A 21,726-nucleotide genomic window follows, 5' to 3' on the forward strand; every position below is an offset into this window, starting at 1 on the left:
TTCATGTCAGGATGACATTTCTTTTCTATTCAAAGTGTGTGTTTGTGGGGTGTTTGAATAATCTTTAATGTGCATTCATCTGAGTCACCAAGAAGCTGAATGACGTACTGTGACTTGAATGGGTGCAGTTCAGTAAAAGAAGAGCGAAGGCCTCTAAACTCAGATGTCATGAGCGAGTGCACCGATATGGGTCACCAACAAAGACGGGGCTGTTAAACGCTGGACGCAGAGTGTTCCGTCAGAGTGCCCTCAGAGCACTCGCTTAATTGTGGACAAGTGCGTGTTAATTAAGCACGCACCGCTGAATAACAGCTCTGTTTACCTCAGAGCCTCGCACACATCGTGTCTCCAGATAAACAAAAACAAAAGGGCCGTGTTAATAAATGTGACACAATGATGGCGTTAAATTAGCAACAGGCGAGATTTGGGGACTAGTTCTTTCGTGATGTGATGGAATTTTGGAAGGAAATATCGGGTATAGTCTACCTACAACAGGACCGCACAGGAAACCAGCAGACGCAGTGAAGTGATTTATGGGAGGCCTTGTGGTGTCTGAGGGTGTTCCCCCCTACTTTGCTACTGTGTCATTTTCCTCGTGGCGGCTGGATGGATGGATGGATGGATGGATGGATGGATGGATGGATGGATGGATGCAGAGAAGGAGACAAAAGAATGTGTAAATATAACTCCGGCTCAACTCTTGAAGATGCCAGAGAGAGTCCTGTCATTATCTCTGCTCTTCATGGCAACAAAGAGAGAAGACTAATGGACTAACCTCTGGTGCTAATCGCTTTAGATTCAACTTTTTACTGTGCAAATGGCCACAGCAAAAATGTTTAAACACCCTTTTACCCGTCTTGACTAGCTGGTTTGTTTCTTTTTTTTTTTTCTCCTTCCAAGCTGTCTCTTTAATGTTCTAGTGTATCACTTTTACTTAAGCATTAGGATTTCATGCTTTACATTAATGATTCAGGGAAAAACACATTAATCCAAGGCATGAAATTACAATCTCCCATTTCAGTTTCCCATCCGACAACAATGGATTTAGCACCGTGAACGGATTTTGGTTTATGTTCTTTATCTTTCGCAATACAATTGCTGTAAATATGAATTTAGGAGATCAAGCAAATTTGGCTTCATTGTTAAGAAGCTTAGGATAGGGGGGGGGCAAAAATGGGGGTGGGGGGGAAGCAAAAGACCTGCTGCCTATTCCACGTTGACGGAGGTTTAGAGCCGCTCCCGCTCCAGAGGGCCACGTCCTAAAGCCTGTTCTTCCCTGATTCAGTCTGCTGGCTGCTGCGCTGCCCTCGGGCTGTTGTGTTCAACCCTCAGTGATGGTTTGCATGCTTATCGTTTCACATGTTTTCTTTTTTTTTTCCGGCCTCGCCTGTTCCTTTTTTTTTTTTGCGACTTCTTAGCATCTTTTCATGAGATAATCAGACACATTGCAGCTCCCTTTGACCGCTATATCTTTGCCCAGTGGGCTAAATCACCAGCGTTTCAGCGCAGATCCACACAAGCAGACACAGTGATAGCCAGTGGGACCAGTTTGTTTAACAAGCGCTCAGAAGCAGGCTGGCTGAGGGTGCCAAAGCAGTGTTTTGTGTGCCCGACTATTCATTATGAATGGGACGGTTTGCGGGGAATTAAAAAAAAAAAAGCAGCTTTTTCTCCGAGCCATGATCACAGCTTGCGTAGGTGCTGGAATGCGAGTGCTTTTCTGTCTCTTAACTCCATGTTTTCCTTTTTTTTTTTAACCTTCCATGTCTGCCAAAGAGATATTCGTGGCACAACAATAATATCCGCTTCTCTGAGGCAAGTTAAATGTCAGGTCGGGATGATAAATCGAGCAACTCACTCGCCCGATTGGGGAAGTGGTGAAAAACAAATTGAACACATTTTTTTTTTTTTTTTCCAGAGCTGATGATGGAAGTAGGTGAGGAGTGAGTCATCTTGCTTCCCTCCCATCTCTACCGAAAGTACTGAAAGAAAATGGCGGTGGAAAATGACAAAGTTTATGAGCTGAAGCGTGAGCGATCACTACAGAGTTCATTTGGGTGGCCAGATTAATTTACTTTAATAAAGATTCAACATGAAATGTAACAAAGTCTTTATGGTTATTTGATAACCACTAATATCTAAAATAATTTGTAAAGGTTAAGTAACAATTGACACCAGGCAAGTAGATTTCTGACCCATGTTCCCTACTGAATACATTAATGTTGAACCTTGAGGTTAGAATGGAAATCTACTGACACTCACCATGATATTTCATTTTTTTTATGATGTAACACACTGAAGCAGTTGACATCATATTAGACCATCTTATTTATTTTGGAACCAGGCCCCGTCGGTGCTGTTGGAGACGGACAACTGTTCATTTCTGCGTTAAATTATGGCTGACGTCAGTTGCCGTTAGATCCACACCACCAATGGCAAATAACGGTTCTCACATAGCAGGCGCCAAATGTTTCAAAGCTGCTGACTTGCATTTACAATTAAAAAGCTGCCGCCTTAGTTCTACCTTACCCGTAATTCTATTCACTGCTGACACAGTCATGGCCTCCTCTTTTTTTCTAGGTCAGTAGGTAACTATGTTTAAATATGAATCATTCTCTGCTTGCATTTATATGTTAATTTCTCTCCTCGGTAAATCTGACTCCTCATAAACAACAGAACGACGTGGCTTTGAACTCAGAGCACGAGGGGTGATCCGGTGTCGCTCTCATTCTTTTCAAGTCTATTCCTCAGCTGCGTGCTACAGAGAAGTCTCTGTCAAGTGCAACAAAGAGGTGGTCATGCAATCAAACTTAAACAAAGACTCCATCCCCCTGTGTTGCCCGAAGCCAATATGAATGGATAACCTTTTTGTGGAGCCGTTTTTTAAAATTTATTTACACCATTCAGTCGCTCTCTTTCTATGCAGCTGTTGGCACAACATGAGGGAGTGATGCATGCGCTCCTCCCGAACGACTGTGGAAGAGACATAAAAAGGCGAGGGAGAAAAAGATGGATGGGAGTAAATGTTGTATACACATACGCGATTAAGGGGCGGGGGTGTAGCGAGAGCTCTAAAGGGCCAAAGGCTGCGGGGCTCGAGCAGAGAGCTGGCTCAGCGGGAGGCTGATTATACCACCAAAGGGATCCACTTTGCACATCCAGCAAGTACAAACTCAAACAAAGGAGGCATGGCAGCGCGCAGGCAGCTGAAAGTGAGGGTGGGGGTCCAGCCCTTCGCTGCCTTTTTTTTTTTTTTTTCTCCAGAAGGCAATGGCACTTTTATGACCATGCTAATAAAGTGCTTCTGGGACGGAGTACCTCCCACACCTCCGCCTGCACACACGCCTGGAACAGCTTGACTGGGCCTTAGGACCTGTGTTTATGGACACATGGATCAATACGCTCCCTAAGGGTCTATATTTAAGTCTGAGCTGAGTAGCGTACCCGTTGATCATATGTGGGGGAGGAGGGGGAGACCATTACCAAATCTGCAACGGGGTCTGTTAAAGGACGGACACGGTTTGGTCCAACCTGCCTCGAAAACACAGTTGCCGGGGCGTCCTCCATATAACGGCCCCCCGTCCGTATCTCCAGTCACAAGTGCTTGTTAATTCCGGGCGCAGTCACCGATTATTCCAGCCACATCCTTCACCGTTGATTCTCTGTGCCCTCGCTGCTGGAAATGCAAATCCGGAGCGTGACAAACGATGTAGGACCGTCTCTGACACATTGGAGCCCCCCGGCGTCCCCCGCGTCGCTCCCCGGCTTACCTCCTCCAAGCTCCGCAGTAATTACCCTTGCTGGATCGCTACGCCTAATCATACTTGATTTTGGGATGCGCCGCCATTGTCTCCACTTGTTAGCCCCCTCACACGGGCTTGGTTCTGATAGAGTACGCTGATAAAACACACACACACACACACACTCTGTATATACTGCTGGTGTTTTATGAGGGAGCTGTGTAATGCGGTAGCTCATTCATTTAAAAATGATTGTTGCGCCGCCAGTGATTAATCCTGTATGATCTGATCATGTCAGACGGAGATGAATAGAATAAAAGGATTAAAAAAAAAAAAACAACAGCAATGTTTAGAGGGAGAATAATTAATAGGTTCATATTCTGTAAAAGCCCTTAAAGAGCAGAGAGAAAAAGGGGAGGGGTGTGTGGAAGTGGTTCCCAATTTGTTCTCACTTTGTTCCAGTAATAAGATCCAGGCCTTCTTTTCCAATGGACGAGATAATTAACTCCTGGGGACAGTCGGCACAGAGCTCGGTCTCTTGGTTTGATACGCGGGGAGAGATATCTGCAGCCCGGAATGAGCATGGTTGCATAAATTTGCCGACCTCTGCATGATGTATATTTTTACAGATGGATATGGAAAAGGGGGGGAATGATCGGGGTGCTGTGTAGTCAGCGTAAAAAATGTGAGGGGAGGGGGTGACTCCAGAAATAATGGGGGAGGCTGATATTTTAAAGGAGTGTGGGGGTGTCAGCTGTGTTTTATGTTCACTAAAAATTCATGTTCCCGGGATGGACAAAAATCCTTTGGAGATTTTAATTATTATAGCTTAGTTATATAGGTGGACACACGAAAAGCAAAATGAAGGCCTTGCTTTATCTGGTGATGATATGCTAATTGTTAATAAATTATATATATGCTTAATACAATTATTTTAAAGTTTAGAAACCTAAGCTTGAATAATACATACATACATACATATTCAATTGACTTTGAGTCTGCCGAGTCATTGCCAAGTGTGAGTCTGCAGCAGGTGCTGGTCTGTTGTTAGAAACCGCTTGCTCAGTGTGTGACTGCAGCAGCGCTACTATGAGTCAGGTCAGGCTCATTTCCGTCGCTGCAACCTGCCTCTCTTTCCTGCATCACCCCGGCCCGTCCAGCAACTCCTCTGGAATGTGCACCGCGATGGTTTCCGCTCATTGTCTCCGCTCCTCTTCTCCGCAGCTCATCGCCTCACTGAGGAATAAACTTTGACCTTTTCAAACATTGAAAGCGCTTCTGATGAAGAGACTGTTTTCCATGTGGTCAGATGCGTTTTTTTTCTTGTGTGGGATGTGTTAGTCATGCTGTGATCCTAACCTCTTTCTTGTTTCTTTATTTCTTCCCAGAAACATGTGAAGACCCTTGCGGAGATTTGACCTGCGAGTTAGCCTTCAACAACAAAAAGGCGAAGGTCCTCCTCCCTTCTTCCCCTCATCCATTCTCTCTGCTTCCTCTGCGGTTTCACCTGCAGGCCTGTTAAACATGGAGGGCCGTCCGGTTACACGCAGGACTTTATCGCCTCGCCCTAAAGTAGGAGCCGTAGCTATCCTGCTAGGCTTCTGGCTCTTAGCCGTCCCGGCCTTGTGCAGCGGGCAGACATTCACCACTTTCCACCCTGAACATCGGGACTGGCTCTTCAACCACCTGACGGTCCACCAGACCACAGGGGCGTTGTACATCGGGGCGGTCAACCGCGTCTACAAGCTCTCGGGCAACCTGACCCTCCTCGTTTCCCACGATACGGGCCCAGAGGATGACAACAAGGCTTGCTACCCTCCTCTGATAGTCCAGCCCTGTTCCGAGCCCCTGGTCTCCACCAACAATGTCAACAAGCTTCTCCTCATCGATTACTCCCAAAATCGCTTGCTGGCCTGCGGCAGCCTCTACCAGGGCGTTTGTAAACTCCTCAGATTGGACGACCTCTTCATCTTAGTGGAGCCCTCCCACAAGAAAGAGCACTACCTCTCCAGTGTGAACCAGACCGGGACCATGTATGGGGTCATCGTGCCTTCACAGGGCCAGGATGGCACCTTGTTCATCGGCACAGCGGTGGATGGCAAGCAGGACTACTTTCCCACCATCTCCAGTCGCAAGCTCCCCCGTGACCCAGAATCCTCTGCGATGCTGGACTATGAGCTGCACACTGACTTTGTGTCCTCCCTCATCAAGATCCCGTCCGACACGCTGGCGCTGGTCTCCCACTTTGACATCTACTACGTGTACGGCTTTGCCAGCGGCAGCTTCGTGTACTTCCTGACCGTGCAGCCGGAGACGCCGGAGAACAGCATGTCGTCAAGCGGATCCACCAGCGACCTCTTCTACACTTCCCGCATCGTGCGCCTCTGCAAGGACGACCGCAAGTTCCACTCCTACGTCTCGCTGCCCGTCGGCTGCGTGAAGAACGGCATCGAGTACCGGCTGCTGCAGGCGGCCTACCTCGGCAAGCCGGGCCGCGTGCTCGCCGCCTCGCTCAACATCAGCGCCCAGGACGACGTGCTCTTCACCATCTTCGCCAAGGGCCAGAAGCAGTTCCACCGGCCCCCGGACGACTCGGCGCTCTGCGTCTTCACCATCCGAGACATCAACGCGCGCATCAAGGAGCGCCTGCAGTCCTGCTACCAGGGCGAAGGAAACCTGGAGCTCAACTGGCTGCTTGGGAAGGATGTGCAGTGCACTAAAGCGGTGAGTTTCAGCTATTGATGCTGATGCACACACACAAAACATGCACTTCTTACTCTGAAATATGCCTTTTTCATGTGGTTAGGATGAGACATCTCCATTATAGTACAGTATAGTCCAAAGCGGCTCTAAAAGGGAAATGGAAATTATTATTTACACATCTTTAGATACTTTAAAGGGGTTATATGGAAAAACTCCCCTTTCAATCATTTTGAAATAAACCAACCCAGTCAGTAAACAAGCTATGGTAAAACCCCAAATAAAAAAATGAGCACGATGTGTCCCTTTTAAGGTGAAGCAGGATCACCTTTCTATGCAGTATGTTCCTTTGTCTACTCTCATCATTAATACAAGCTGTTGTCCTGCAGCATCTACATCATGTTCCCTTCCCTGAAATAAGATCACAAACACAAATGGCCGAAACTTTCCGAACAAGCCTCAACAACAGTGTTCAAAGGTTCTGAGGGCGTATGCTGTAATGAAAATAAACACAGCAATTATGAGGAAATGCCTCTGACTGCCTCGCGCAGCACACTCTCTGTTATCACAAGATACTCACACTACATGTAATTATATCAAATTGTTTCGCCGCTCCGATATCAGAGAATGCGAGTACATTCCAGTGAGAAGATATTCATGAATGAGGGACCATTTATTTTTCTTGACAACCATCGGCGATAATCTCCTCGAGCTCAATGCAAATAAACATACTCCCACCTTCTAGAGCGAGGGAAAAGAAGTAGTCGTCGAGGGATCACACGCCAGCCTATTCCTTTCGGAAACCCCCAATTATCCTTTCATACAAGGCCGTGTAGCCTATCGGCTGCCTGTTGTCAAGTAGAATTACGTTTCTTGATTTCCCTTCACTCCCAGGAGGGTTCAGTCCTCTGTGCTTTCATTCTTTAATTGCTAATCGGAATTTAAGAATATTCAGACTTAATGACTACTGTGGCTATGTGTAAGTAAGTAAGTGTAACTAGCACGTTACCGTGTGTGTGTGTGTGTGTGTGATGGAGCTGTACTGTAGATCTTAATGTATTTTTAAGGTTAAACGATATCCCTTGCTTCACAATGATGAGAGCCACTGATCAGCTTCCTTTGTTGTTAATCCCCCCGGGTCACTCAATCGACCGCTCGTATTTAAATCGGTACATTCCCCATTAGTGCAGTGTCAGAGGTGATTGTCAGGAGGAGGGAGACATTATCTTGTTGTATTAGCTCCAATGGCGGTGGAAGAGGTTGGAAGATGAAGAGGAGGTGGAAGAAGTAGAGATGGTGGTGTGTCACGGTGACCGTGTCGAGGTTGGGAGGTTTTCTGTGTGTGAGATCTCGAATTAGAACCCTTTATTTCCCCCAGTTTCCCAGAACATTCCCCATCATCACCCCAGAGGTCTCTGAAGGGTGCCAGCTGTTACCTGGAAACATAGAAACAGAACAGGAGTAGAATGGGCATTGAACTGTTTGCGGTGGACTATAACAACTGGGGGGGGGGGAAATGTGCAATTGTTGTCAGTTGTCATGGCGACAACACGTTTCTGCTGGGTTTTAATTAGTGGTCACAGCTTGAGAGAAAGAGAGCGAGGACGCAGGGCTAGCTAGCTCGGTAGCTTGTCCTTTTTCCACCAGCCTGCTGTTCAGCTAATTGTCCGTAATCAGTGTAGCACTTCAGCATGGTGGCTTCAGACAGTCACTCATCTGGCGATTGCAATGTGCTTTCCTACGCTGTAACAAGAGTGTTTGTGGATGAATTGAATTTGCTCCATAACGACACCACGAGGCTGTTCGTTTTGCCGTTGTTTAGCTCATGGAAGTTAGCCCGCTACATCGATCAGAATGGCAACAGGACACACAAACATGGGCGCCGCTCTGACCCCATTGATTTGAGCGGGCATGTCGGTTCTACTCCTGTTCTCTTTCTGTGACGGCGAAGCTGCTCATTCTTTAGGCACGCGCTTCCAATAGCACTCATACATTATACATTACATTAATAGCACACTGCATTAAACACCACACGCTCTGTGTGTGTAACCACGGCGATAAGACGATCTGAAACACACTTAAGACTGTGTCCTCGTGCTCAATAGCCAAATCCATCCATAGTATAATATGGATTATGCAGACAGACGTCAATGGGTGAGGAGCTCTTAAAGCCTATACAAATTACATTTAACCACCGGATATGTCAAACATGCAAACGTTGCCTGCTTGCTGTTAAAGCCCCCCCCCCCACCGAGTCCTGCAGCGTGGCTGCTTTAAAGTGCACACATGTTTCACATGTAGCGTTTCTTAAATAAATACGTTCCAGATTCTCGCTGTGCTGTACTTTTAGAGCGCCTGTGTCTCAGATGCATCAACATATGAGGTGAACGGAGGTTAGACCAACCCGAGAGACTGTGTGTTTAATTTTTTTTTGTTAACTCTTGACTGTACCTCGCTGCGTTTCTGAGTAAATGACCTCTGGTTAGTTGCTTACAGCAGGTAGCCGGTGAACTTGAAAGCAGATAACCCTTAATTATCCCCCGGCTCTTATTCCCGTCTTGCAGACATTTCACTGTGTGTGTACACTTCCATGCAGGCCAGGGCTGCGACTCGGAGGCTGAGCCAGGGGATTCAGACACAGCAGCCAATCAAAGATTTATCACCCAGCCGTCCAGCCTTCTGCCATCTGGAGATTCACACCGTTCCTCCCAAGGAGGACAGCCATGATGGGATTCTGTCTGCGTGTGCCTCTCTCCGACTAACACCATCATCCCGTCCTGCTTTTTTCTGCCCGTGCCCCGACGACTAATTAGGCACTCGTGAGAGCAAAGGGGGGAGCTAGCGTTGATAGCTTGGGAGGGGAAACTCGGAGAGCAGCTATCGCGTCACATGTAATTCATCCTTCATTCAGATTCCACCAAATGGAACACTTTTGTGTCATTGTTTAACAAGATTACGCAGTCAACTGTTGGAGCAGACCCAACTGTTTCCTCAGCATAGATTAAATATTATACTGTGTTGCTGAGTTATTCGATAAGGATTAATCACGCGGGGGTTACAGTCTATTTTTGTTTCTGCTAAAGATAACCGACGTAATCTGCATGAAACAGTCTGAGACGTGGCAAATCTACATTTCTCCACTGCTTGTGAGATTTGTGATAAGGCAGGGGGGAAACACAGGGGGGAGGGGGAGGAGCCCAAAAAAAAACAAAAAATCAGCAGGAAGGTGTAGAAGAAAACTCAACCACATGGAATCCAGGGGGGGATCTGGGTTTGGCAGCCAAGTCTGCTTAGCGTACATCATCTAAAACAATCTAGATGTAATCAGAACCAAATGGTCCGGATCCCAAAAGACCATATGTGGAATGGCTGCATGCGTTTGAGGCCGCTGCTATTGATAAGCCCGAAATCTGGAACTCACAGCTGTTTCTCAAGATAGCTGCTAGCTTCCCCGTCTGATTCATCCTGTGTGTCCGTGTCCAACCAGCATTTGTTTAAAACCAGCGTGAGACAATTATACAGTACGTTCCAATTTAGAATCACAGGGAAAAGAATGATGATTTTTTTTTCTTTCTCTCCAATTTAAATAATACAGTCGAGTACCTCATAGCACTCGGTTCTATTTTGGGCAAAGGAAATACACGGAAATGTCATACAGTTGGGGGGGGGGGGGTCTATATGAGCAGAGGCGATTGTTCCCCTGTAGCATTATTGCCTTTCTCTCCGCTCATGAAAATCTGTGTAGCACTGAAAGGTTTGGCAGCCATGCTGTGTAATGAGCTTCCTCCCAGAGTGGGACACGCCACTCAGCATCGCCTGCTTATAGCACTCTGACAGGGACGAAGACGGAGACGGGAGAAGATGGGGAGACGGACAAGAGATAGACATACAGTAGTGGCAGATGGAGAATAATGAGTTGGGGTTGAAGAGAGGAAGGGGGGGGTGTAGAAGATTGGCACCATGGGATGTGTACATGTGAGGTGTGGTTGGCCTCGACCTGCCCGGCCATCTCACTTTTACACCACATGGCACTTTGAGGCCACCGCCACTCAGTCTGTCTCAGCTGACCTGATTCAACACCAGACACGCCGCCGTCTTGCTCTCCGCCACCTCCTCACACCTACAGGACAGGTTTCAGGCTGCACTCCACGCCACGTCACATAGAAAGTACGATCACGCTCGCACTTAAAGTACGATCACGCTCGCACTTAATGAGACTTTATGGCGATGATTCTTTTCTAATGAACGGGGTAAGTACCGCTCGCCGCAGCCTCGCCGCTTAGATGCATAATCTCAGGGTTTGCACGCTTGTAGCGCCGCGTGTTTGCCGCCGTGCATAGTTATCATGCGGCGCGTGTCCTCCTGCAGAGGTGTGATGATAGGCCGGGGTAATGAGCCACGGTGAGAGCAAGGTGGAGCTCAGTCAGGCGGAGCCGGAACATGTCTGCCAAGTCGAACAGAAAGGCAAACGTTTGTCTGGCTGGGAGAGTTAGCCACACACCTCCACCTCTCTCTCTCTCTCTCTCTCTCTCTCTGGCTCTGATACTCTCTCTCTCTCTCTGGCTCTGATACTCTCTGCCACTATTCCCACAACTTTGACCATCACTCTTTCCTTCTGTCTCACTCCGTCACCTTCATCTTTCCTCCTTACCGAGCTGTCTCCTTTCATAATGCTGCGCGTCTCAGCCTCTCCACTCTCCTAATGTCTTCTTCTCTAAGTCTGTCTCTCCTCTGAGGTATTTTTATCGCCCTCCCCCGTCGTCATACAGTGCATTTCATGTCAAGGGTTTCTATGTTTAATGTGACACATTTGTCTCACAGTCTTGATCGTCGTCCCAGTTTATCTCTTGTCCTTCATCCATAACTCTTGTTCTCCTCTCCGCCTGCAGCCGGTGCCCATCGACGACTCCTTCTGTGGTCTGGACATCAACCAGCCCCTCGGTGGTTCCCAGCTGGTGACCGGTCACACTCTCTACACCGAGACCCGGGACCGCATGACTTCTGTCACCTCCTATGTCTACAATGGCTACTGTGTGGCCTTCGTGGGCACCAAGAGTGGGCGTCTAAAGAAGGTAAGCACCGGTTTCTTTCTCCTCCTCCTCCTCCTCAGCCGGCACTTAAAGGCCTGTTGTTCTTCATCACTGTGATCCATAAGGACTCTGGCTGCCCAGTGGTCCATGGGGCACAGACACTTTGAAGTGGTCCTATTTCCGTGCAGATGGATCATGGCGACGGGGAAACGTATCTCCTCAATATTTAATAGCTGCTGTCAAAGCGTCGGAGAGGGCTAATGGCGATGGCTAGCTCACTGTAGTGGTCAGTCCCTTGTTGAGTGAGCTCCAGTGTCGCGGCGTTGAATAACCTGCAATGGCCCATTAATTTTAATAAGCACCTTTTTTTTGCCCGAGGCGAAAGAGAGAGCAGGCCCATGCACTAAAGCTCCTAGTCTTTGTCAGAGGGTTAAAGGCTACCGGACCCTTAATAATGATAGATTTGGTAACCCAGCCACAAGTAACAAGGTATTATAAGGAAGAGATGGGATGGAATGGGGAGGGAAGAGGGGGGGCTTCAGGGTGATATGAGCGTTTTGCTGATTTAATTTAGAACAGCTGATGCATCGCTTTGGCACTGATGCTTACACCGTTTGTCAAGTGTTAAAATGTCGATGCCTCGTGTGAATGTACATGATGTGTTTTTGTGCAGGTGCATTGTGTCACAATTGTTGTGTCTTGCACACTGATGGTGCTGATATCCACTTCTCATATGATGTATGGACGTGACCACGATCGTTTATGTGTTATCGACGTTTTGTACGATACATTTGAAAGATTTGGCTCCTCCTCTCATACGGCCGCCTGTTTATGTGACGGCAGGCGTGTGTCACATGGTCGTTATTAGCTCACACAGCCATCCATCCCCCTACTAACACCAGCTGCCTGAAGCTCAGAGGAAGACATTGCAAAGGGAAGAGAGTTACTAAAAGCATTTTCATATCTCTTTTGGCAAGTTTTTCACCATTTGGAGCCAGGCGATGCAACACCAATAGTGCTGGCCTGGGTTATTTTTGTCTCCATCTATTCATAATTAAACAAATACACCAATCAGGCATTGGTGGAGAGAATGTTCACTCGATGTAATCCCCTGTTTAAGTTGTTAAATAATTCAGCAGCTTTTTCTACTTGGTTAAATTAGATGAGACAGAAAGGAGTGTTTTCCCCACTGTGTTGCTGTTGCTTGCATATTGTTTTTATCTTCCCACTTACTCTCTTCCAATGTAGCCGCCGCTTCCCTTCCTCCAGTCCTCTGTTTCTGCATCCTCTCTTCTGCCCCCTGTTTGAGAATCCATGCAAAATAGTTGTATTTGGGTAACAAGTTTATCACTCTGCTTTTAGTGCGTGTTTTAGTGGAGCCGTGCTGTGGACTTGATTTGAACCCTGTTTGTTTGCAATCACGTGAATAGACAAGGCGCTGCCGGCAGCGTGCAAACATTTGCATGCAGGTACATTATTGGACAAGAACCAGCCGTGATTTGCATGCAAGCACTAGGGCATTCACGTCTTCGCCATTTTAGAAGTAATTGAAAACCAAAAAGAAAATGACCCAAAAAGTCAATTAATCAGAGGTGATACGTCAAATTTCTTTTCAACCAATAACAATTATGGATTTTCATCAAAAAGGTCTCAAATACAACCAATAAAATCCTCTCAGACCCACCTAGCCGCAATCTGACTGAACCGAACCCACGCTTGTTGGGGGTCCTCGTGCAACAGACTGAATTCAGAATTCCGCTCACACCTCTCGGTTCGAGTCCAACGTGTGTTGTGTTGAATAAAAGCAACTAATTACTTTTACAATAGGTTATGAATAATCAATAATGTATGTGTGTTCTGGTATGCATGTGTTTTTGTAGCTAGTGGCATCCATTCCCTCCGTCAGGTGCCACAGGCAGGGCGGAGGGATAGGTTGACCCGATGAGCTCCTCTGCAGAATGCTGATAAGCTCCTGCAGAGTTGCATGCCAGGTGTAGACGTGGTAAGATGCTGCAGGCTTCCTTCAGATCAGAGCATGACACAGCTATAGGGTGACAAGGTTTGATGCTTTGCTGGGGATACAGTTCTATACCGTTGCCTCTATCATGCAACCGGGAGAGACAGACGGATGGGAAAAGGGGAGGGTGTGTGGAGGGGGAGCGTGGTTGGGGGGGAGTGAGAGCCATGATGAGAAAAAAATAAGAAAAAGAGTAGCAGGAAGAGGCAGAGATAGGAGAAGGAGGAAGGTACTGGGGGAGGGAGGATGAGAACGTTGAAATGTGAATTTAGTGCCGCCAAAGAAACCAGGGCTGCACCGCTGCCTGTAATTGGATTGGCTCCTTTCCCAAAAGAATCCCCCCCCCCATCCATCTCCTGCTTCCCCATTCAACCCCCCCACCACCACCTTCTCCTTCTCCCTGCAGACCAGCTCCTGTATATGCTGCTGTTTCCTGGGCTTTGCTGGAGCATGGCGAAGCAGAGGGGGATAGTGTTGGCGGATATCCTCGTGCCTTTGGCCGGCTTTTTGCTGGGGATTGAGGCGGAGGGGGTTAAGAGGGTGGGGGAGTGAGCAGACACTAAGGAGAGGAGAATGCATATATAATGGAAACAATAACGCTGCAGCTGTGAGCCTCATCCAGAATATTAACATGCTGTCACCGTGTGCACCAGGGTGTGAAGTGATTACATTTCACTGTGTGATGTAGGATAAAAGAAACAAATCTATATTTCCTGAAGGTGGAGTATTTTCATTTCCAACCAAGAGTGAAACCTTCTGTCATACAACCGTTGCCTGCTGTCGTCCGAGCGTCGCAGGGCTTTCAGGAACTTGCTTCGGACTTCTGGGTGGCACCCTGGAGGCGATGATTGATTGTAGAGGGCAGGAGATGTTCACCTCAGCAGAAAGCTGCTCGGGGGCAATCAATATCCCAGGCCTTCGTGCACTTTTTCTGGCAACGGTGCAACCAGTTCCAATCAGGACCAAAACCAGACCTTTAGTCCACTCGAAGCTGTTCCAGCAATCCTTTCTCACTTCCAACTTGTCAAAAGCCGCCGCGAGGTCAGTGCCCTTCAGCGTCTGATATCGACACGCCGAGGCGCCCTTTAGCGTCCGTATGAGACTTTTCAGACAGTTTCAGCCATTTCCAATTTAAACCAGAGTGGGCAGGAGGGGCAACGCACAAATTCAAGATTTCCACCACTGTTCATGTCCCATGTGAAACCATGTCAGCTCATTGCTTATTTGACCTTTTGTTACGTCTTTTTGTTTTCCTATCAGACATACTTCTTTCTTTCACTAGTACCAAGTACGTTTGTTGTCTAAGTAAACTAAAACATCACTGTAAGTTTATTTTGAAAAGAGACTGTCTGCATCTAATGTGTGGGAACTGTATATTTCCTGTGAACATGGTACGTTTCTTTGAAAAATACACTATACAGTGAGAATATGTTGGTTCCAGTGAGTTTGTAGTCCTGCCTATGAGTTAATGTCCTATTTAAATTCTAGATCTAGGTTTCCATTGATGCTCACCAGGCTCCATCATCTCCATTATCGCTCCTATGTACCCGGAGACCACGAGACTCCGCGAGTCAGATCATCGAGATAGGCGATCTGCTCTGCATTTTCGTCCGTGTATATTACTCAGGAATTGCATCATCTAAATTGGAATTGGCTGTGTGTGGTTCGCGCTGTGCTTAAGCACAGACATAACCCACATGGGGACTCGGATTGGTGGGAAGCAGCGACGGCATTAAGGAGGAGAGGCGCCGCGGGGGAGCGCTGCCTTTGATATAGATGGTGATAGAGGGCACTGCTCTACATGTAGAATTGGATGTTGAAAGACATTAAGGCTATGGATGGATGGTGGTGGTAAAAGCAAACTCAGCAGAGACACATTCAGGATTTCCCCTGTTAATCTAGACAGGGAAAATGAACAGTTATTGCATACACAATCGCCTACAGAGCAGCAGGGGTTAAAAGCTGTTGAACCCGAGACCGCAGGGAAACGTTCCCAGATGACATCCTCTCCTGCAGAGTTACTCAAGTCTATATAGGTTCTCTATTCGATATTCCGAGCATTAATTAAGCATAAAACGATTGGCTATGTAAAGATACAGAGAAGAAATGTCTACGTGAGCAGAGAATGAAGCCGCTTTCCCTCTGTGTGTGTTGTAATCCAAGCTTCTCGGTGCTTTACTCACATAGTCCTTTAATTTTTCAGCAGTTTAGGCTAGTATTTCCTAAGTGCATGCTTTGTTTGGAAGTCAGTGGTAGATTAGTGCTGGGTTGCATCAGCAGTAGTTATACCGTGGTCGGTAAAAAAAAAATGTCTTCAGGCTCTTCATCTTTCAAGCCTTCAGGCCACGATGTGCTGCTTTCGGCCCAGTTAATGCTTCTCATCACGCTCTGCTGGGTAATCAGGAATTGGTTTGGATGAATCCCCTGGCAGCTGAAGACACAACTTGAAAGGGTGGTTCAGGTGTTTAATTGGACAAGTCCTGTTGGACTGGTTAACGTAGCATGGGGTGCATATCTGACTCACCTGGCTCCCACATTGGCCAGGGCAGCAGCTGATCGCAGGGCATCGAGTGTCGGGTACTTGAAAGGCTTGTAAATGAAGGCAGCTGCTCCTACGGGGCCGTGGTGGACAAGTGGTAACCCCCAACCCCTCTGTGCCATCTTTACCCCCAATGAGCATCAGAGAGCTAGTCCCTTAGAGGCAACGTGATCTGAGAGCTTGGCCCGTCTGTGGCTTTTCAACATAGAGGCTTGTTGTCGCTCTGTTCTTCAACCCTTGGGCTCCGTTTTTTGCTGCAGCCCACCTGGACTGTCAGCCTGGTAAATGGAGGAGGGAAATAGATTATGAGATGGGTAGACTACGTGATAGGCAGAGAAGTACAAAGGCTACCAGAGAGAGAGAGATGCTCTAACTGACATAATGGATGATGTTCCTAATATGAACCTTGTTGATTTGACATAATTAACAACCTTCAGTTGCTGTTTCCATTCGCTCTTTAGTGCTTCCACGTTGGATTGCAAATAAACAAGCACAAAGAATGAATCATTCTAATAGCTTTATTAAACATCTCTATTGTCGCGGCATGACTTGCATTAACCTTGAGCCGACATGAAAAGAAATACAATTACAAGCGAGAAGCGTTTTCACAGTTGCCACCAGGTATAGAATTTGTTTCCAATCACCGTAATCACAAATTGTTATTTCTCACTGAATGCCTACTCCAATAGCCATCACGCTACATTGTTTCAGATTGAATGGTCGAGGTTCAATTAATCCCACAAAGAACAAATAATTGCATCCCATTTTTAAACCTAAAGTTCAATGAACACCGCCCGACTCGATGCATCCGGCAACTAACGTTTCAGTCTTAACATTTCAATTCAAAGCGGCGTGGAGACGTAAGGAACATGTCAGCGGGAATGACAGCTGCTACTTCGTACCTATTAACCGCCATCTTCAGGACTCGGGATTGCCTGCAACCTATTTAATCGTGTTAAAGTAAACAATACAGCCTCAGTTTGCCCACCGGCAACAGCTGGGAGCCAAGCATAGCCTGCAGAAAGCTTTTGCTAGTAAAATAAAATGTTCTCTCCCAACACTATTTACAGCATTATTTAAAAAATGGCAAAACCATATGTCCTGCAGTAAAATCAACACTTATTTGGAGAACTGCAATCACTTTAAGACCTCAGGGTGTCTTCTGGAAGCCAGATCACAGAGGACCTGTCAACCGTCTTCTTACCTCGACAGCAAGACAGGGCAACTGATACCTTTCATTTCTCAGTCCTGTGAAGTGTCTTGTGAAGACCTTCTTCATGCGTGGTGAGAAATACCCTCAGACCATTCATCAGTGATTGCCACTGAAGTGCCAAAAATTGCAGTTCCTCAAATGGACACTTGAGGCTGGGTCCAAAAGCATGTCAATCCCATAGACCGTACCAAATATGGACTTACTCTAATAATATTTTTCATCAAAACTATTCAGGCAGAGATGCAAATTTGCGACAGTTGCAGCACATTTTCAATAAAAGGTTTAAATAGATTCACTTAGGCAGAGGACCAACTACTGGGATCCTGTGAGCCTATCATGGTCTGGCAGTCTGTCTGTGGTAAATTGTTGTATAGCTTAAGCTACTGTAAGCTCTTTTATTGAGTTTCCATTTAGAAACTTTAGTGAACTTTAGTTCCCCTTCCCTCCTGTTTAGTTATGCTGCTGTATATGTCTACTTCTTTCATTGTGAAAGGTAAGAACAAAAGGAGTAAATCTGGTATGTGCTGACTTTGTCAAGTTTGAAAGGAGTCTTGGTTCAGACCGCACAGCCTCTTCATTGTTACACACTACACTATAGTGTATGTTTTGAATATGCATAATGTGATTGGTTTATGTCTTTTATTCACGATGCGAGAGCTCAGAGAAAACGACCTTGCTCCAGAAAACAATGTTTTCTGCGTAATATTCACATTTTGTGTGAAAGCGTTTATGCCAAAAACAGTTTGAAACAATACATTGAAGTTTGAATTAATCGCACGGAGAATAAAAAAAAAAAAAATCTGTTTTGTGCTTCTGTGAATGTGTACGTTTGTGTGTGTTTCTGGTTGCCATAGGCATTTAATTACCATGACCATCCATAGTATAGCTAATGACTGGCTTGTTCATTGAGTTTGTAGGATGTCTGTGTGACCTTTCAGAGTCTGGCCTCTGCTTGACCCCCCATCCCCCCGCTCACTTCTTCACCCTGAGCCAGATAAAGCAGCAACCCCAGGCTGCAGACGGTGACTTCAGAGTACAACCCTCTCTGCCAGACCTGGTCCAGGCTTCTCTAAACACTTCACTGTTAAAAGGCTAAGACTGAGAGCCCCTACCATTCCATCCGTCCAAGCCTTATATCTGCTTTCCTCTCTGGGACTGTCTCTCCGTCTTGTTCCCTCTCTCTTGTCATAGCAGTGAGTTAAATGTAACCTGGCCATTCAACCGGCTGTCCCCTCTCGTTTTCTTTCTCTTTTCTTATCCCCTCTTCACATTCCCCTTTTCCTTCCCGGCCCTTCCTCTGTCTCAGCGCCTCACTCTTTCTCCCACTCTTTTTTCTCCTCCTCTTGCCTGCTCACACTATTAAAATGACACAGCCTACCCTGCAGTGATCTCATTAATCACATTCAAACAGCTCTCCGTTGCTTGCTCTCCTTCTATCTGTCTCCCCCTCCATTCTCTCCCTCTAATTGCTTGCTCTTTTCTCTGCTAGTGTCTCGAAGGAAGGGCTATTTTTTTCATTATCTAACAACAAGAGACAAATGCTCATACAGTAAGTGCATTTTTTTTATTTATTTTTTTTTACCACGGGTGGGTTTTGTACATGTAGGCTTAATTTAGCCACTTTATTTCAGCAGATATGCAGCAGCATGCATGCTACGACACAGCCAAATCACAAAGACAGGATCACATGTGCATAAATATGTTGTTCTGCTTGTTCATTAATGTTTGACCTCCATCGGGATAACTTGATTTTATTTATTAGATTTGTTGCTGGAATTGGCTTCTCTTTTTTAGGAAACAGTTTGCCCTTTTGAGTGCATCCCATAATTGAACTTCAACAATAGACCATGTGTAGAATGAGCCCTGCTATGATGTAGTTTTTCCAAGTGATCCTCTTTGCATTAAGATAATGGAGGCATTATTTACCTTGCCCATGAAACATTATCCCATGTTTGGAAGTACTTGGGGGCTTTAAAGGAAAAAGAAGACGCAGATCTTGGCTCTGTTTTGACACTGTTGCTCACATATAGAGCCTGGGAGTCATATTAAGCTTGTGGCCGTGGATTGTGTGGGTTTTTTTACCAACACTGGGAGCAGTATCGTCATTAGGGTTGGGAAGCCACATCAAACGCTGCCTACTACCCAGATCCATGTCTTCCTGGTTAGGCAGAAAGATTAAACAAGTGAAAATAAGGCTGAATATTCCCAAATGTTTCTCTTAGTAAGAAGTGGTCTTCTTCCATTCTTATGAATATGGTATTTCTAGCCCACACATCCTGGCAAGTCGGATATTTTATGTGCAATAAAAAAAAAAATCTGAAAAATATGTCCAAGACATTATGCAAGGGATCCGTGTTGGGAGGCAGGGCCCTCACAACCTATCAATATTCCTGTTTAGTCTGCAGCCAATGTAGGCACCACAGGGAGAACATTTGAAATTCATAGAAATTCTTATCAGTTGTTGCGTCGCTGTTATTGATCTGTTACTATGGAAACAGCATGGTATGGGTGTATGCCTTGTTACTTTTTTTCCCATTGCCCGAGGTATACGTCTCAGAACTCTAATGACTTCCAACACATCGACCAATCAAAGAGAAGACGTCTCTCTCTGTCAGATGAACTTTAAGTACTCACTGCTTGACTTTTGTCCTCTGAGTTGCCAGCTGGCATCGAAGATGAGGTTTTTTATTTTTTTTTCTTCTTCGTCTTCAATCTCCCCACTGACCTTGCTGAAGCGCACGGAGGGAAAAAGGGACAGACGGTGAAAAAGTAAACATCTTTCGGACAAAAAAAAAAAAAGAAAGAAAGAAAACCCCAGAAATAGATTAGAGAGCAACGTTTGTCAAAGTGGATGGCTGGCTCTGTGCCAAGCTTTATTGATTTGCTTTACAAAGCACTTGAATAGGCCAGATAACTGTGATTAGCCAATTCATTACTGCTGGCTCTTAGAGTGGTCCAAAATTAGATAAAAAAAAAGGGGGAGTCAGAAGGACGGAGGGGGAGCGAGAGCAAACTATTACTTTGTAAACTCTCACAGTAAACTAACAGTGGCTCACGACTGAAGGAATCCTTCTTTGAAGTCCTTGATGATTTTTCCCTACTTTACATGACGATCCTCCTCATTAGAGGAATAGAAAAAGGAGAAAACAAGCATTGTTGGTGTGTTTCATGGCATGCATAATGATCTCGATTACTCGAGCAAACCGAAAACAGCAATTCTCCTTCCTCTCCTCCGCTCTGCGAACGCGTGCCTCCATTTTTTCGAGAGTCTCTTCAAGTCGCGCGGCGCCAATAGATCTCCCGAAATGAGAAATTGTTTTGGCTTTGATGATATACTAAACTGTTGTCTGTGCGAAGGCGAACCGAGTGTGACAGCGACTAATGTTCTGTCTGATAGTGAGACAGCTTTACTGCTCCTCTGTCTCCTACTTCATAGGAGACAGCAGCAGTTATCAGGGCCCTGAGAGTTAAGCTTGTCTGGGTGACAGCGTTGTTTAATGCATTTCTGTGATCACACCGTGTTTACAGGGAGCTTTTATGGGCTCCGCACAAATCATTTTCTATTGATATATGTTGTTTTTTTTGTGTGTTTTTTTTGCACAATCGTGTATTACGGATGTTATGACAATAAGAATTAGTGATTCTAGCAATATGCTGTGTTCCTTCTCCCGTTTCCCCTCTGAGATGCTCCTGTTTTTCTCTGAAACCTGGATGTCGGATCTTCTACAGACAGTGAAGGATCGAGGCAAGCAGGCCTTTACCCCCCCCCCCCCCCCCCCCCCATTTGTTCTCTGCAACACTCCATCTCCTTATTTCTCTCTCACTCTCTCCATCTCTCGCCCCTTACCGCAGGGCTGTCAAGGAACTCCAGCCAGCCATCAGCCTAATGAACAGTGATACAGTGCTAATAGCATGTGATAATATTTCAAGCCACTGGTAATCTCCAGGCTCACTCAGCCTTTACCTGCTCTTCACTTCTGTGCTTTTAATACACACACCCACACACACACACACACACACACACACACACTTTCTCTTGACAGCTGCATGTCAGGTCTTGGCCTCATGCTGTCATGAAACAGAGCTGTCAGCCCAGACTCCCTCTTAATAGTCCAGCCGTCCAGGTTACAGTCTTAATGGGATTGGACGGTTACTTCTGCTTGTAACGTACAGTGTGTTATGTTCACTTCTCTTACACAATAAATGATAACATAATGCAGTAAAGAAGTTGCAAGAAGAGCTGAGGGAGAGCGGGTGAAATAGCGAAGGTATGTCTGTGATTGTGAAAACGCCAGGCCACGCAGAAGCCATCGGCGAGGTCAAGGTATCAAAGAACAGTGCAGCAGCCGAAGGTCTCTTCCAGCCACAGGTCAGCGTCGCCACCGCTGTTATTCATTAAACCCTAATAGTTAGCGGTTGGGTAAACACGCCGCCGGCCTCTGGTAACTGGACTAAAGTTAAGGGTCAGGGCTGAAGGCCGGGGTGAG

At 46.3% G+C, this 21,726-nt stretch overlaps 1 protein-coding gene across 1 annotated transcript in view; it reads left to right on the forward strand.

Annotated features, from left to right (window-relative positions):
* plxna2 (plexin A2) overlaps positions 1-21,726 on the forward strand; it is a 171,585-nt gene that overhangs the window by 18,523 nt on the left and 131,336 nt on the right. The window contains exons 2-3 of the mRNA XM_084014686.1: positions 5,129-6,464; positions 11,330-11,512. Of these exons, the coding sequence (XP_083870812.1) occupies positions 5,265-6,464; positions 11,330-11,512 (1,383 nt within the window). The 5' untranslated portion in view covers positions 5,129-5,264. The remainder of the gene's footprint in view (positions 1-5,128; positions 6,465-11,329; positions 11,513-21,726) is intronic.

The sequence above is a fragment of the Eutrigla gurnardus genome (genome assembly GCF_963514095.1).
Source record: "Eutrigla gurnardus genome assembly, chromosome: 8".
In the NCBI taxonomy this organism is placed as follows: domain Eukaryota; kingdom Metazoa; phylum Chordata; class Actinopteri; order Perciformes; family Triglidae; genus Eutrigla; species Eutrigla gurnardus.